This window comes from Rissa tridactyla, chromosome 3 (assembly GCF_028500815.1).
Source record: "Rissa tridactyla isolate bRisTri1 chromosome 3, bRisTri1.patW.cur.20221130, whole genome shotgun sequence".
Classification (NCBI taxonomy): Eukaryota; Metazoa; Chordata; class Aves; order Charadriiformes; family Laridae; genus Rissa; species Rissa tridactyla.
In genome coordinates this window covers 19,796,429-19,812,528 of record NC_071468.1, presented here as the reverse complement: position 1 = coordinate 19,812,528, position 16,100 = coordinate 19,796,429, and the positions used below count along the sequence as shown (strand labels likewise).

Genomic DNA, 16,100 nt, shown 5'->3' with positions numbered 1-16,100 from the left:
CCTTAAAAAGGAATATAGTGGGGTCAGCGTGTATTAGACAATAATCACTCCAATTATGGAACACAACACCAAAATAAGCTCATTGACCATTGCCCTTAAAATAAGCTCTTGCAGCTTCCTTCAAGAAAATAGGAAACTGGTGGCATCAAATTTAGCGTGAAAAACTGCATCAGTAAGAGCTTCTAGTATGAAGCCTGAGGAAGAAGTGGTTTGAAGCTAAAATATTAATATGCACAGCAAATCGTTTGAGAATGTATAGTAGAAAACCTAGCGACTTTTTCTGCTTTTCTTCTTCTATATGTAACCTGTTGTATTTGAAGTTTCTAAGTCCATAATGACTGTGGGACTTTGGGGGATTTTTGATCAAAAATCCCAGTAGATAATAAAGTAACTTCATGGGTTGTAATAATTATGGTGGGTCAGCAACTGTAAAATAAACATTGTAAATGAGAGCAGTGCTTTAAAGATTGACTGTGGGTTTTTTCCAAGCCTTAGCAAGTGAACACTGTATTTCTAGAAACTAGCATTTTTTGTGCTTGTTTTAACTTCAATTGATCTCTCTTCCTTTCTTGCTAAAATGTCTAGCTACTGAAGAAAGAAAGCCAACGGAATTCCTTATTGTTGAAGGACAAAAATATGCAACAGTTGGGTAAGATGCACTCTTTTCTATTAGCAGTGGGTTAGTTGGCAAGAACTTTTGAGTAGAACTGTGATGAATACTAACAGCTTCAGCGATCTTATTTAAATAAAGAAACCCCTCTCATTCCACAGACTAGTTTCTCCTTAGTTCCCAAACAGTTATAAAACATGGCAAGTTCTTCTGTACATTGAAAAACTGTTTCTTCTCTGAATGTCTAGGCTGAAATTTATGGTTTTGTTTGAATGTGGGTTTTTTCCAATTATTTCATGAAAACACATAGTCATGAAAATACAGGTTTGTCTTCATAGCACACTGTTGTTATTTTTTGCAATATAGGTTATCTCTGGCAAAATACATGAGTCCACTTCTGCATGATTGCTTATCTTATTCAGAAGAAGTAGTAAGATATGGGCAATCTCAGAAGCTGCGTATGCTATTTCATGGTATCCTGATTGCTTTGGATTGGAAAGTAGTTTCTTAAAGCTGGTTATATCAAAGACATTTTAAAATATATAACACTCACATACTTTCATTTGAAAGCACACTGTGATGCCGAAGACTGTGAGGCTTAAGCATTAAATGTACATGAGAGTGGTTTTGGGGAGGGAGTAAAACCTGGAGATCTCACTCCCAAGAGTCCTAACGTCAATTTACCCCAAACTGAAAAGTTCTGATTTACGTAATGTCTTTGACCAGCTGTCATTTTATGAGTTGCTTCATGATGATATGTCATTATTCAGTTAGAAACAGAAGCTGACCTCTCAAAACTTTGTGCCAGCCACTGCAAAGGAGCATTTCAGGTTGGCTAGGAGCATTTGAATGTGCTTTAAAGGATAAAGTTTACTTAATAGACGACGTGTTTGATAATCCATCCCTGCTCATTTGAAACTTGTTATATTTAGCTCTGTGAAGCAGTTGTCAGCTTCTTGTTGGTGCAAATATTTGTTTCAGTTCTACGCACTTCTACATACAGTTTCATTGTATTTATTCAAATAAAATGCATTCACAAAAAAAAGCCTAGATGTTCCCCAAAAATTCTCAAGATGTTTATTTTCAGTTGATTCATGTTTCTGTACTCTGCTGCTTAAAGGAAGAAAGAGATTGAAATTTTTGAAGTTAAATCAAATTTACGTTTGATCTTGCCTTAGTTTTCCTGCCTTCTGTGTATTTGAATTCAAAGGACCGTACCTGCTCTTTGTGGAGCCTTCTTAATTCCATCCAGTAGCTCCCAAATTCTGCAGTGCCTGCTGAATTCAGGGGAAATAACAGGTGTTGAGCACCTTTGAATATTTGGTGCTGTTTCTTCACAGCTGCTTTTCCTGTTTGTGACTCCTTAGCATTCATTACATCCTTTCAGTGGTGGTTGTTGTCTACATTCTGTGAATTTTTATACTTGCTCAGAGTTGGCCAGGATTGTACAGTAGTATAAGAAAGGAGTTTGGGATTTTTTTGTCCCCTGCCAACACCTACGTGAAGACTTCTAGTTCCACAGTAGCATTTTTGGACATTAAAAACATATACTAACGAACCTTAGAGATTTTTCTCTCATGTACGTTAAGTACTTTTTCCACGTGCCACCCTGCGGAATGGGTATTCTTTATAACCATCTTCATGTATATCTTCTTTTATATTTTATTTCTACTTTATTTAAGGCTATAATCTGTAGCATTAGGTAGCTTTCTATAAACGTGACTGGCCTGTGTTTGATTTTTGAATACCTTCTGTGCACTGAGATGATGTATTTGGCTGTTTCCTCTCTTGTAGGACAGTATTGCTGTTAATAAGAATAATCCTTGAGTACTGCCAGTGTGTGGATAACATTCCTTCCATCACCACTGACATGCTTACCCGCCTCTCTGATTTACTGAAGGTATGACTCCAAATGTACCGTACCGGGGGGGCAATCGGGTATTCAGGGTGGAGAACGTGTCTTACTGTCTGTAATGCTTCACATGCTTTTATGATTTCATATAAATGATATAAATTGTCTAGAAATTATTGCATTTGTTACTGTGCCATGAGGTGACCTTTTAAGCTAAGGGCATTCAAAATGCAATTGGTTGCGTGAATTGACTTCGGGAAGGCTGTCTTTCCTCTTGTTCACCTGGAATATTGGAAATCCCATCTAGTAGTGTTTGTCAGAGCTGTCTGCTCTTCAGGCTGGGGGTAGGATTAATGCTGCTGAAGAAAAAACAATTTGATCCCAGATGCCACAAAGATATATCTATATTCAGGAAGGAAATGAGTCCCTTGATTTTTACAAGTCAGTAGAGGTATAGTCAGTAGAAGCATGAAAAATAGTATGGGATGAAGCTTCTCTTGTAAAATGTAAAGATGATGAAAGACCGGGACCTTTTTGTCATTTACTTCTCAGTAGAGAAGAGGAAAGCTGGTAAAGCACAGATACTGCAAGGTAATATAAGTAAACAATAATAAAAGGAGCATGTGAAATGCACCTTAAAACTGTGATATATATAGATATATATATAGGCTCCAAAGCCTAGTGGTTAATTTCAAGATTATGTCAGGTATTAGAGTTGTGAATATAAGCATAGTTGATAAAAGATGAACAGCTTCTACTCTCCAAAAGTGTATTTTACATAAGGTGGGGGACGGGAAATGCACCCTAGGAGATAGACCTTTAAATAATCTTCCTGTTGGTAGCTCTTACCTGAATAACCAGATGCAGGATCACTCCTCCTTGCAGTCATCATTTGGATTCATCCGCAAACCTTCCCCTTTCAGAGCAGTATCCACTGCGGATCCGTCAGCCTGGGCCTGGCCATGCCCCTCTTTGCTTCTTGTTCTCCAGCAGCAGCTTCACTCAAGTCTTGCAGCACCTTTTCACAGGCAGGCAGAATAGCAGCAGATGCCTTAAACTTGGCCAGATTTGCATCTCTGTCTTACTTCTCTCTCCCTTCCGTATTTTGTATCTAGCTCTATGTCAGTTGTGTTTTATTCCTTGATATTCAAACATGGTGTGCAGTTTAATTATTGTATTGCGGTGCCATCAATTGGAGAGGTGACGAGAACAGCTAGCAAAAATGAAGATCGTTTATTACACTTTGAACAAAATAAGAGCCACTCAAGGGTGTCCTTGCAAGTCACTACACTTTTTGTTTGATAGCTGTCAGAGCTAGCAAATTTTGAAGGTTGCGAGAGCTAGTCTTTATTGTGATGGAAGCTGCAAAGTGTTCCCAGGTTAACGAAATTCTGGGCTATTTTGGACTTTGTCTGCAACCAGAGTGAAATTACACCAGTGTACGAACAAAAATGCAATCATAATTACTGGAGTTGTTTAGCAGGTGCAGGCAGGAGAAGGCTGGCAGCCACAGAGCCGGAATGCAGAAATGCTTTCCTCTGCACAGTCACAAGGAGGGGGTATTGCTCTTTTGATGTTTCAGGCACGCTACTTCTTTGCTGCTTTGACTGCAGCAGGCCATCTGGTAACAGCAATATCTATGAAAGGCAGGGGGAGAGTACGAGTGTCTATCATCCTTTCTAGAGAGTGGTTTTAAGCATCTGCCATGCCGTCAATGAGATGGCGTTAACCTGAGCTAAACACCTCGGAGGAGCTTAGGCTGTGTAGGATATATCTGTCTTTGGCTCAGTGGATCTACCTCTCAAGTCCACCAGGAGGCATAAGGAAAGGTCTTGCTTTTCAGGAGGAGATGAAGTGAACGTCAGAGAGTTTCAGATCCTGACTTCTTCTGAGAGCAGAGTAGATGATGGCGCTCTCAGGCCAGGAGCCACACGTAGCTCCAGATCATTTGTAGCTGGGTCGCTTTTCTGGCCCTGGGTATCCCACTCTGGCAGCTCAGAGCGGGGGTGTGGTGTTCACGGCATATCCTCTCTGGTCCTGAGTTCTGTCACTAACTCCAGGCAATAGCCAGAAAATTTTTTTCCAGTTTTTACTCAAGGAGGGTTGAAATCTTGGGTTTGTTCTTGCATTATCGTGAAGCAAGACCTGTGAAGCAGGACTGTGGCCACCTCAGAAAGGAGCTCTAGGTGAGGGAAATGCTCTGTGTTGCAGACAAAAGCTGCAGGGCAACCTTGTCACAATTCCTTGTGAATCTTTCTTCAGGTGCAAGAGAAAGGGTCAGCTCTCTGTAGGTTTTGCCTCCCAGTTTCCACCCTGGTGTCAACAGGACAGTTCTGTTCAAACATGAGCCCTGGGACTTCTGCTTTCCATTCACAGCAGGAATCGGGGACAGCAGCAATGGCTCCTCCGTCTTTACTGCATCACCTGAGCCAGTCTAGAGTATCTGATGTCTCAAGACATGGTGGTGGAGCAGAATTCCGTAATAAGACAGAATATGCTGACAGGGCCTACAGGAAGGATGGGGAGGGACTCTTGATCAGGGAGTGTTATGATAGGACTCAGGGCAATGGCCTCAAACTGAAAGAGGGTAGATTTAGATTGGATATCAGGAAGAAATTCTTTCCTGTGAGGGTGGTGAGGCACTGGCCCAGGTTGCCCAGGGAAGCTGTGGCTGCCCCATCCCTGGAGGTGTTCAAGGCCAGGCTGGATGGGGCTTTGAGCAGCCTGGTCTGGTGGGAGGTGTCCCTGCCCATGGCAGGGGGGTTGGAACTAGATGATCTTTAAGGTCCCTTCCAACCCAAACCATTCTGTGCTTCTGTGAATTGTCTTACTGTCCAGAGACCTTGCTGGCCTGTGTGCATTTAATGGTAACTTCTTTTCTCCTGGAACTATGTTAGGAACATCAAGCCATGAGCTGTCCACTATACCTGGAATTTTTACACAATTGGGTTTTGAAATGGCTTGACCTTTTCTGTGCATCATTTCTTCATCTCCACATATTGGAGTGTTACAAACACAGATTCAGGCACCTCGGCAGCAGTGAGTTTCAGTGCTTTCAAGTTTTCTTTAACATCAGCAGTGGGGAAGGTCTAGAACCAGAGCAGAAACTTGTTTTTTTGATATTTTCCATTCTGATATTACACTTGTCTACTCTACTTAGCAAAACTAGTGAGATCCTTCCCCTTCACTCCACCCAAGGCCCTGGCTTGAGAAGTATGTTTTATACGTTTCTATTACAATGCCATTCTTGCGTATGGCTTTCAAAGTAGGGCTGAACGTAGCTAGTCTGCAGCAAGGCTGACTTGCTGCTTTACTTTCACACTGAGAGAAGCCTCACCCAAAGGTCTGGTAGAGAAGCAGAAATTAGTCCCTGAATTGAAATCACTGAGCAGCTAACTGTGGTTTTAATAACAGTATTTCTGCTTCCCTCTGTTGAAACACTGCCTTGAGTGCTTTTAGCATAAGCCGAGTCAAAAAAATACTACGAGCCAGTGACTACTGAGAAAAGTTCTTTTGTCTTACTAGTTAATAGTCGTGGACTCTTCTGTAGCAAGGAGTATGTGAAACTCTGGTACTGGCCTTCATTTATTTTGTAATAATCTGTTTAATCCTGCAGAATTCTATTGGTGGTATTTCTGAACTGTGGTTATGTGTAGTTGTTACAGAGTCAGCATAAATTTTCGCTCTCTTTTTTGTTTCTCACAGTATTTCAACTCTAGAAGTTGCCAACTAGTGCTTGGAGCTGGTGCGTTACAAGTTGTTGGTTTGAAAACAATCACTACAAAAAACCTAGGTATGGGTTTCTATATTTAAAATGTCAAAGCTTGTTCTCCTGCCTGTTTAAAATAAAACAAACACAAAACTGCCCTAAACATTTATGATAAGCTACGTTTGTGTTGTGGTGCTGTGCATGGAACACAGACAGTGACAACACCTTGCTGGTTAGGGGGTAAAACATGTATAAAAGCTAGTCTCGTGAAGGGGTGCAATAAAATCCATCAAATTCCTTTGCTGTCTACTGGATCACTTTAAATGTAAAGCTTCAGGGAAGGAAATGTAAGAACAAAGATACAGGCTAGCAAGTTTTCCATGAAAATGTTTTGACTGCAGGAATGTGTAGTTACTTTTTCAGCAGTGACTTCAGCACACATGGGAGCTGCTTAGTGTTCAGATCTTGAGATTGGAGGGAGGTAGGTCGAGGAACGCGGCCAAACCCCTGTCTCCCGCTGCATTTTGCTGAGCCGTGCTGTCCCGTCTGCCCTGTGGTGCTGTATTCCGTAACACCGTGTCCACATACAGCTCCTGCAGGTTATAACCGCATGTCAGTAACGTGTTAAATGATTTCTGTGTGTGGCTCGGAGTTGAATAGTTAGTCTTTATGTGGCTGAACGACGTCCCAGCGCTGTCAGGTAACTTCGGGCTCTGTGCTGAATTCAAGCTATGACTTAGGCATTAGAGTTTCTCATTTTCAGTGTGCAGCTGTTCAGCTGAATTGCCAGCCCTGAGTTACCCGCCTGGACTGCTTTAGCTGCTCTGAAAAGCCAGGGAGAGCTAGGTGCCCAGCTACAGAAATGTCTGACACGTTACTTAAGATCCCCAGTTTTAAACTATCTCCTGAAATTCAGAGCCTTTAGTTGATGGGTTGAAGCAGGTGTTTGAATTTGCAGTTCCCATGTTTCAGGGCGTCCCGATTACCAGCCTGCCTTTTCCTTTTTAAAAGGGAATGGCTTCCCCCCAGGGGGCGTGGGCCATAGTGTTGGAGCAGACACAAGTGAGCAGAGAAAAGCTGGGCCGGGTCTTTGCTTGGCCGGTGCGGAGACCGCACTGGCAGCACCGCGTGTCCTCCTGCTGGCTCAGGCCCTGTCGGACACAGGAGAAGCTCAGTTTTGGGAATGCTGCCGGCACCACAGGCTCTGGGCAGCTCAGCACTGGCAGGGCAGGGTGTTTATGTACACCTCCTGCAGAAGAAATATCGATGCCTTGAGAACACGGCTGCCGAGGTTAGGTAGCTGATGAGTCAGATCTTTTGAGATCTCTCTGAGGTCTGCGTGTGCTCGGGCTCAAAATGTCAAGTAGACACTTAAAGCCTCTTGTAAAATTAGTCCCTTATCCCGTATCTTACGGAAGCCGGGTGTGTATAGCCAGGTACTAGTCTGGTGTCTTCACTGGGCGGGGTGTCCCAGTGGAAAATGCTTACTTCCTTTTATTTAAAAAACAAAAACCAAAACAAACCAAACGTTAAATTGTGTCAGATCTGCTATTTATGTGTAAGGAGATACAAAATTGCTCTTCCTGTGTAATAATTAAGTTATTTTTCTTTCCCTCTCTCTGGCTTCTGGATTTACAGCCCTTTCTTCACGTTGCCTACAGCTAATCGTACACTACATTCCTATTATCAGGGCTCATTTTGAAGCTCGACTGCAGCCGAAGCAGTTTAGCATGCTCAGGCATTTTGACCACATTACGAAGGTAATTCTTTTGGCATTTCCTAATTAAACGCAAAGTTCTGCTTTTCAACTGTGCTCTGAAGAATATGAATGCCATTAGCTGGTAAATAAAAGCTGCTTTCTTCCATTACAGGATTATCACGACCACATAGCTGAAATTTCAGCAAAGCTCGTTGCCATAATGGATAGCTTATTTGACAAACTATTATCCAAGGTAATGATTTATGGAAATAATTATACGCTCTCTAAATTGCAATTGGAGGTCTCCTCGTCTGCAGTCTAGATGTTTCAAGTGGAGTCTTAAACTTTCCTAATTGGGACTTGTTTGAACTTCTTTACATCGTATAAACACAAAGTTCTGTGCTGTACTTGTGAATGTGTTTTGTCTTAACATTTGCCACCTGGGTGTCATTGGCCTTCATCCCCACCAAAAAAAAAAACCTGTTCGTTTAGTCCTTCAGCAGTAACGGCGATGCTTTGGCTGCAGCAGATGCTCTGGTGTTTAGAAACTGAAGTGCTCTTCTACCCTCAGCAGTTTTATCCACCAACAGCTCTCGTCTGCAGTCAGGCTGAGCCAGTTCCCATTTCCTGCTCTTCCCGATGGTGCCTCTTTGGAAGTGGGGAGCGTGTAATTTCCTGCAGCTGAGGAAACAGCGACAGAACTGCTGAGGAGGAAGAGTTTTTGGAGGGGAAGGACCAGCCCATCTCTTGGGCCGCAGGCCTGGGGACTAGAAGCCTGCACTTAGCAGTTCCCCTGTGTAGAGGTGTTAATAGCTGTCCCATGAAGCGCTCTTAATGGTTTTTGAGCACTCCTCAGTGGAACAGGTTGGTCCTGGGCTGGATCCGCTCACTGTGACTCACCTCAAGGTGGAATACAGTGACAGAGGCTGCCCCAAGAGGGGACCTCCTGTGCCCACAGATCCCACAGATAAAGTACACAAGCTTTTAAAGCTTAGTGTTTTGCTTTGGATCTGATGGTCTTTTTTTTTATTTTTTATTTTTTTTAAGCAGCTCTTCCATGAGAGAAATGAATTAATTGTTTAGAGAGAGGATTGATTGATGATGACCCTCTTCCTTGTAGGAGCTCATGAGAAAAGACGGCATCTCCCTGGTGGGGCACAGGTTGGGGACAGGCTGACGGGGGCTGCGGTGAGGCAGCTCTAACAGGCAGCATTGCTGTCTTCCTTGCTGTTTCTATCATTTTATTGTGTATTTTACATTGTGCTTTTTCTTTTCATATGTTTCTTTGGGCTATCAAGTAGCATTATGCAAACTTACAGGGGGGAAAAAGCCAAAGCATTTAAATTAGGATTCCCCATCCCCTGTTGTGTTTACACTTTCGAAAACATGTCTATGCCCTTTTCTAAAGATCCAAATAGTGGTCTGCTGCTTTTTTGGGCTTTTTTCCCCACATAAAAATACTTGTTCTGTGAAGTAACATGGCTTTTTGGTCACTTTACCTCTTATCTCTTGAAAATAAAAGGCAAATGCCAGAGTTTCGATTATTGATACTAAACAAGTTAGCCCACAATAAACCAGTAACATGGTTGATGTTCTTGGTGGTAGTTAGTAAGTATGCATCCCTTGCTCTCCTTCCATCTTTACAGCCCGTTTTCCCCTTGTAGCTGGCGTGAGGTGTAAATTGAGAATATCCCTGTCCTTTAGAGCTCTTCAAGGCTGGAGTGAGAGAGCCTGGCTCGCGTGAATGCAACCCACAGAGGAGAGGAGGAAAGGAGACCACGTGTTGATTTGCCTCCATTCCTAACATACCCCATAATTTGGCTCGTCTCGTTCCTGAAATAATGAAATCTTGGCACCGAAGGCTGCAAAGAACATAAAAACAGGAAATGTGCAAATGGGCATGTCAGTGCAACCATGTCAGTGTGGTCTTTGTGTTCTGTGTTTTTTTGTGAAAGTCCAAACGTTTCAGTGCCCAGTGGATAAAGTGATCATCTGCTTTAAAGTCTGTAGATCTGACTGAGCAAGCAGGCGAGTTTCATAGCAGTGCTTTAAAAACAAACATTGCAGTCTAGAAACCTGCTTTGTAGGAGACAAGCAGTTTGGTCCGGTAGGTGGGACGTTGACCCGGCACTTGGGTAACGTGGGCAAGTGACTTCTGCGTTTGTAGGCTCTGCTCGCCTCTGGGAGCTGGGTGGGAGAGGCGCTGAGGCTGCGCGCCCAGCGAGGCGTCCCGTGGCAGCACGGACGCTGCCCAGCATCTCTCTGTAACTTGGGCAGGGAGATCAAATGGGACCGAGGGTATTTAACAGCTATAATTAACAAGTGAAAAAGGCGGAGGTTTTTCAAAAGGGATAAATGGGCATGGAAAAAATCCGGTGCAAGTTCTTAGCTTCTCTTGGAGCTTGCCATCTTGTGACTGTCTGGACAGAAGAGCAGTAAATTTTTGTCTGATCCCTCGTGGTGTTCCACGCTGTTGACCTCAGCTGGAGATAAAAATGGCCAGGAGCTTGCCGGGCTGGAGCTCATGTTTCTTTGCGGTGCTGTTGCTTTTTCCCCTGTCAACGGTGAAGGTTTTGATTTGTCTGTAAGTCATGCAAGAGCCATTGCCGCAGCTTGCCAGTTCCCGTTGGCTTTACAGCGTCCTGGTGAATTGTAAATCGTTTGTTGCCTAACCCTCATGTCTTGAGGCACGATCCTGTCCGCTGTGCGGTTGTCCCACGCGGGGAGCAGGGCTCCTGGAGCAGTAAGCACTATTTTTTTTTCTGCTACTTCTCCCGTCAAAATTAGGTCGTCGGTTTGGCTTTTCCGTAAAGACTTTCTCAAAACTCCCCGTTTCTTTTTTTCCTCTCGCACTCAGGCAAGCTTTGTTCTGTTTCACAACCCAGGCTAGCCTAAGAGAGAGCATCTGCTCCCACGGTGTTTGTAAATAATTTAGTTATAATGATTCAGCTCTTCCAGTGAATTGTGCAAGGCACTGCGGGCAAGTATCACCCTACCAAAGGCCACCTACCAGCGCTGAACCCCGGCCAGTGCTAGCGCAGCCTCCCCGGCAGGAACTGAAGAGCTGCCTTCGCTCCTCCTGGAACCAGTTTCTCAAAGTGCTTCTGAAATCACATCCAGATATTCCCTGTCCAGGGTGGGGGTGTAAGAATCGTGTGCCCTTTGTAGCAAATTTCTTGCTGTCTGGTGGTTTCCAGTGTCTTGTTTCTTGGATTTCGGTCACTGGGAGAAGGGAAATTTTCGACTTTGTTTTCCAAAGTGTTTCTGCAGCATTTTTGTGGGTTTTTTTTTCTTTTTTTTTAATGGCCAGTATTGAGTTTTCAGGAGCTTCCATTTCTTTAGGCTTTCCTTGGGGTTGTTTGTTTGTTTGTTTGTTTTCCAGAAATTTGGGTGTATATGATCTTAAACAAAAGGGTTTGTCTCCTGAAGTACTTGAGGAGGTAGAATTGCTCGTCTGTCACTGACTCAGGCCGATCGGAAGGAGAGGAGAAGGCCAGCCAGCGTGCCTCTGCGCAGCTGGCTCGGGTTGATCTCGCTGCGTCTCTCATTTGTAGGGAAAGGGAAACCAACAGAAAGTAACGAGCAAGAGAAGCAATTCAAACTAACGCAGAAGAGTAGCCAAAGTTGGGAAATCCTCACATTTCGTACCGCTTTGAATGCTACTGTTTGCTTGTAAAGCGAGAAGTGCTAAGAGACTGTATGGTGTGAGTCCTCGGTTCAATCAGATCACGCCCAGTGACTGTTTAAATTTGTGATTTGCTAAATGAACCTTGATTCACGATGTCATTGGTGACGCAGGCCTTGAGAACAGAAGGCTGTTGGAAACTCTCCTATATAAACTGTTCTAAAGTGGTAGAAAGGAGTAACTGGTTGTGGTTTTATTTCCAGTATGAAGTGAAAGCTCCCGTTCCTTCAGCGTGCTTCAGGAATATCTGCAAGCAAATGGCGAAGATGCACGAAGCTATATATGATCTCCTTCCCGAGGAGCAAACTCAGGTGAATGTTATTTCGGAGATTCATGTAACACCGCCCTTGCAAATGCGCATGAACTCGGTAACAAGAGAGACTTCTGCTTCAGCTGGCGGGGGGGGGGCGGGAATTCTTTTTTGAGTCTTTGTGGAACCCACACGTTAAAGGGGTTGGCAGCAGTCACGCAGACAGTTCGGACTGAACTGAAGTGTTGGGATGTGGCAGGGAGAGCGATGAGACACACAAAAAAGACTGATTCCAGCCTTTTGAGTTGAATTTTAATGTCTAGAGAGGTCAATCTTCCATTCAGGAATTAGTGCTGAAAGTCTACACAAATGGCAGCACTTTGGGGGTCGAGTACAGCCCTTTTTGGGAATTCTTCTGCGACGCTGCTCAAACTGAGTGGCTTCCAAAGGTCCCTAAAAGTATTGTGCAGCCAAATTGTACCAGATGTGCTTTTTCAGTATTTTTGCTGCAGTTTTTGCTACTGCAGAGTTGTAAATTGAAGGACAGGAAGGACTGATCCGGTCACTGAATACACTAAGTTCTAGTTCCTCTTTTGCGCTAAATTAAACGGTCCCTTCAAACTGTTTTTCACGCTTTCTCTTGGAAAAAAAAAGACTTCTAACGGTTATAGTACAGGAAGGAGTTTGGTTTTTTTAATCTTCTAGCCTTAGTGTACAAGTTGATAGATGCTTCAGACAACAGGGAAGGAAAATTCATGCTCCAAACAACGTGTCCTCCAAGCGCGACACATAACAAATAAGTGAGGGTGTACCCTGGCCCGTGCGTTATCTGTTGTATGTGGCCAGAAAGATTAGGAGGCGGAAGGACGGGCAGAAGGCGAAAATCACATGAATTGCAAAAACAGCCCCAAAGATCAGTGATTTATGGTGTTTGCGACGTTTTTCCTCTCTGTAGGCAGTGATGCGAGCGCGGGGATGGTGCTTTACTCTGGTTCTCTGGTTTCTTCTAGATGTTGTTTTTAAGAATTAACGCAAGCTACAAACTTCACCTGAAGAGGCAGCTGGCCCACCTAAACGTGGTCAATGATGGAGGACCTCTGAACGGGTACGTTGGGGCGCTTGTTTTTTTACTGCTTGGTTTAAGTAAGCAGGCTTTGTCTTCTGCACGAAAGCTCTGAGTGCAGAAAGCAGCCACGCTCCGTGTTTTAGAATGTCCCCTTTGGAGGTTTCTTACAGGAAAGGACGTGACTTGTGCCTTTCCGTAGTAACTCGGAATGCAATTAGCCTGCTCATGCGTTGCCTCTATGAGGTTCCCTTGGTTTGTGGATTGCTTTTTCTCCTGTTGAGTGGCAGCAGTAGCCACAGTTTAATTTGCAAGAATTGGGTGATTCATGAAGCAGTTTTGAACCGTGGATGATGACTCATGGTGCTAACAAAATGAAAATAGGAAAAATGGTATTTAATCAGTGCCATGGGCAGCTTCTATACAGGAATTGTTTTTACAGCAGAACTAGATTTGAAACGGAGGTGATGCTGACAGAGCTTTTCCCCTTTCCTGCCCCAGCCCAAAACCAGGTCAGTGGTATCTCTCCCGAGCGCTGTCCCTGGCGTCCCACACCTCCCAGGAAAGCGTACAGCCTCTTGCAGGCTCAATCCTAGTTTAAGTTGGATTTTCCCCTGAAAAGGTGGTGTTTATAATAATTTTTAATGACCGCAGGACATTTATTTGCAGTGTGGTAGGGGTGAAATCCAGTCAGCCTACCCACATGCAAGAAAGACTTGTCTTGGGTTGAAGAAGCCGGAGAAGGAAGTTTATATGTTGTGGAATGAAGGAGAGTTTTGTTCCTGTCCAGTTTATTCTTACTTCTCCTGCTTAAACTCTTTCAGAGAGTACAAGGATGAATAAGCTTATTTGAAATGGTTTTCTGTACTTGTGGGGTATTCCCAAGACAACATCCAGTTGCCTTTGGTACTGACTAAGGTATTTGTAAGCCACGAGCTTGCTGAATGGGAGCCCCAGCTGAAATGAGAGCACCCGGAATGCGTCGGGGAGCGTTGCACGCACACCGGGGTTTCTAGCCCAGCCCTACCCAGCGCGCCCCTGCCCTCCCACTGCTGCTCCTTTCAGTTCAGATGGCGTGAACGCATCCCTTGTTGGTCGGCGGGTCGGGGCAGGCATTCCTGGTGACGTACCGGGGCTGCATTTCCCAGCAGAGCCATCCTGGCTGCCAGAAGGGTCTCTCGGCTGCAGCTGGGAACAGGAATGCCCCGACTCTGTTTCTTTTATGGCAGCAGTTACGCGCTTCAGAACACAGCTCCGCGGGAGCGCGGCGTCGGTGCCTTTTCAGAAGGGAAACATCAAACGCTGGATTTCACTCGCTGCTGTTCCAGCGGTCTTCACTGACCTAGTTTTTAACATGCTTTTCTCAGCCTCACCCTATTTTAAACTGCTTTTTTTTTTCCTGTAATAATAGTAAAAATCCAGGTCTGTGATTCCCGGTTAATTTTTTACTGTGAAAATACAACTTTTATGCCTACATCTTGCTCCTTTCTAACTGGAACCACCAAGATCTTGTTTCTGTCATCCCCTGATGTTTCAACAACCTATGAGGGATTTTAACTCCCTATAAATGTTACAAACAATGTTGCACTTTAGTTGCTTTTACCTTAACCTTCTAGAATACAGAAGGTAATGTTGCAATAATTAATATTCTGAGTTGCGATGGAAGGCAGGGGTTTAAGTCAAGATAAATGTGGGATTACAGCAAGGGAATAGAAGTTTTAGCTGCCCAGTTCCTGCTTTTTGTTTTTTGAGCTCGTCATTTGATTTCTATATAACTAGTTTTACAGCCATATAGTTATACAGCTAGCAGTAATCGTGTATCTGTCACTCCTGTAAAATATATCACCTCCATAGTACGGGGCTTTGAATTGATATTTAAAAACCTATTCTGAACTCATATTTAAAACATTTAATGCAGGCCCAGTATTTGAACATGCATTGTTGTAATTGCGTGCTCAATTCTTAAACGGAGCCTGGTTGTTTTCCTGCTTATTCCAGGCAGCTGCGCTCCCTCCAGGTGCTAACCCCGTTGTGTGTTTCCCTGCAGACTGGTGACTTCAGATGTAGCTTTTTACACTGGAAACCTTCAAGCCCTGAAAGGCCTTAACAACTTAGACCTAAACATGGCTGAAATCTGGGAGCAGAAGAGGTGATGATCCACTGGGAGCTGTCGCTTGGCTCTGACAACAGACCGACTTTCTTCTAAGCAGCGGGACGACTGTGAGGTGAATACTTAAGACCGGAGTCCGAGAAAGGGCACTATTGATAGTCGGGGAAAACTAGACTCAGAGTGAGCTGCAGGGAGTGATCTTTTCAGTGTCCTTCAGCAAGAAACAAGTGATCAGCTGTCTGTGCAATGTTATTATTATTTTTTTTCATTCTCTCTGGAAACAGACTCAGGTTTCTTTGGACCAAATCCAAAAGAACACATAGCTGTAACACAGCTGTAGTTGTCTAGAGTGCTCTGTATATCTTTATATTAAAAAGATGCTTTGCATTTCTTCTAGTGCAATGAAATTCACACGGTGTCCCACCTTATTTAATGATGGTACAATATAAAAATCTTGCAGTTGGAACTCTGTAGAAAATGTTTTTTCTCTATGAAACGATGCTGTTCTAAAATTTATTTTTTTACAGAACTTTATATAAATAAATGTCTTTTGATTGCTTGCATATATAGGATTCAGATTTGTTAGGGAGTAGTCCTGTTTCAGGGGATTTCTTGCAGCTGGGCTCCAAACTGCCATCTGAAGATACGATTTTTCTAATAATCTGTCATTTGACTGAAGCCATTACCCGCAGGATGGAGTTGTGAAGCTATCCTCGTTAGCACTGACAACGTGACAGTGGGCTTCCGGTGGCATCGGAAGGTAGGAGAAAGGCAGGTGTGGGGCTGGTTTCCTGCAGCTCCCCACCCCGCTGAGCACAGGGTAAGGACAGGGAGCGTTCCAGCCAAGTGCTCCACCACTTTACAAACAGAAAACCCCTGTGTATTAAGACAGAGGAGGCCACAGAAAACAGGGCAGGAAGAATTTTAAAGTTTTTAGGCTGCTTCTAAAACGTTGCGCCATTAAGGAAGGTGCAACCGAAATTAATTTATCAAAGAGGTTTTTTTAATACTACCTTTTAAGACTGGACGATGCCAGTACTACATCAAAGTGCCTGCGTATTTCACCTCACACCTCTTTACCGAACCATAGTCCGAGTGCCTAACCCTGCGACCATTACGTGT

General features: G+C 43.8%; 1 protein-coding gene across 8 annotated transcripts in view; it reads left to right on the top strand.

Moving 5' to 3' along the window:
* Positions 1-15,311, top strand: part of VPS54 (VPS54 subunit of GARP complex) — a 53,750-nt gene extending 38,439 nt beyond the window's left edge. For 6 of the 8 annotated variants that reach the window (XM_054194442.1, XM_054194440.1, XM_054194441.1 and 3 more), the window contains 8 exons: positions 586-649; positions 2,405-2,510; positions 6,168-6,255; positions 7,810-7,931; positions 8,043-8,123; positions 11,759-11,866; positions 12,816-12,910; positions 14,916-15,311. In XM_054194442.1, coding sequence (XP_054050417.1) covers positions 586-649; positions 2,405-2,510; positions 6,168-6,255; positions 7,810-7,931; positions 8,043-8,123; positions 11,759-11,866; positions 12,816-12,910; positions 14,916-15,021 — 770 coding nt within the window. In that variant the 3' untranslated portion in view covers positions 15,022-15,311. Of the gene's footprint in view, positions 1-585; positions 650-2,404; positions 2,511-6,167; positions 6,256-7,809; positions 7,932-8,042; positions 8,124-11,758; positions 11,867-12,815; positions 12,911-14,915 lie in introns of those variants that run through there. The other 2 variants (XR_008465297.1, XM_054194444.1) reach the window with 2 other exon arrangements.
* Positions 15,312-16,100: the final 789 nt, after the last annotated feature.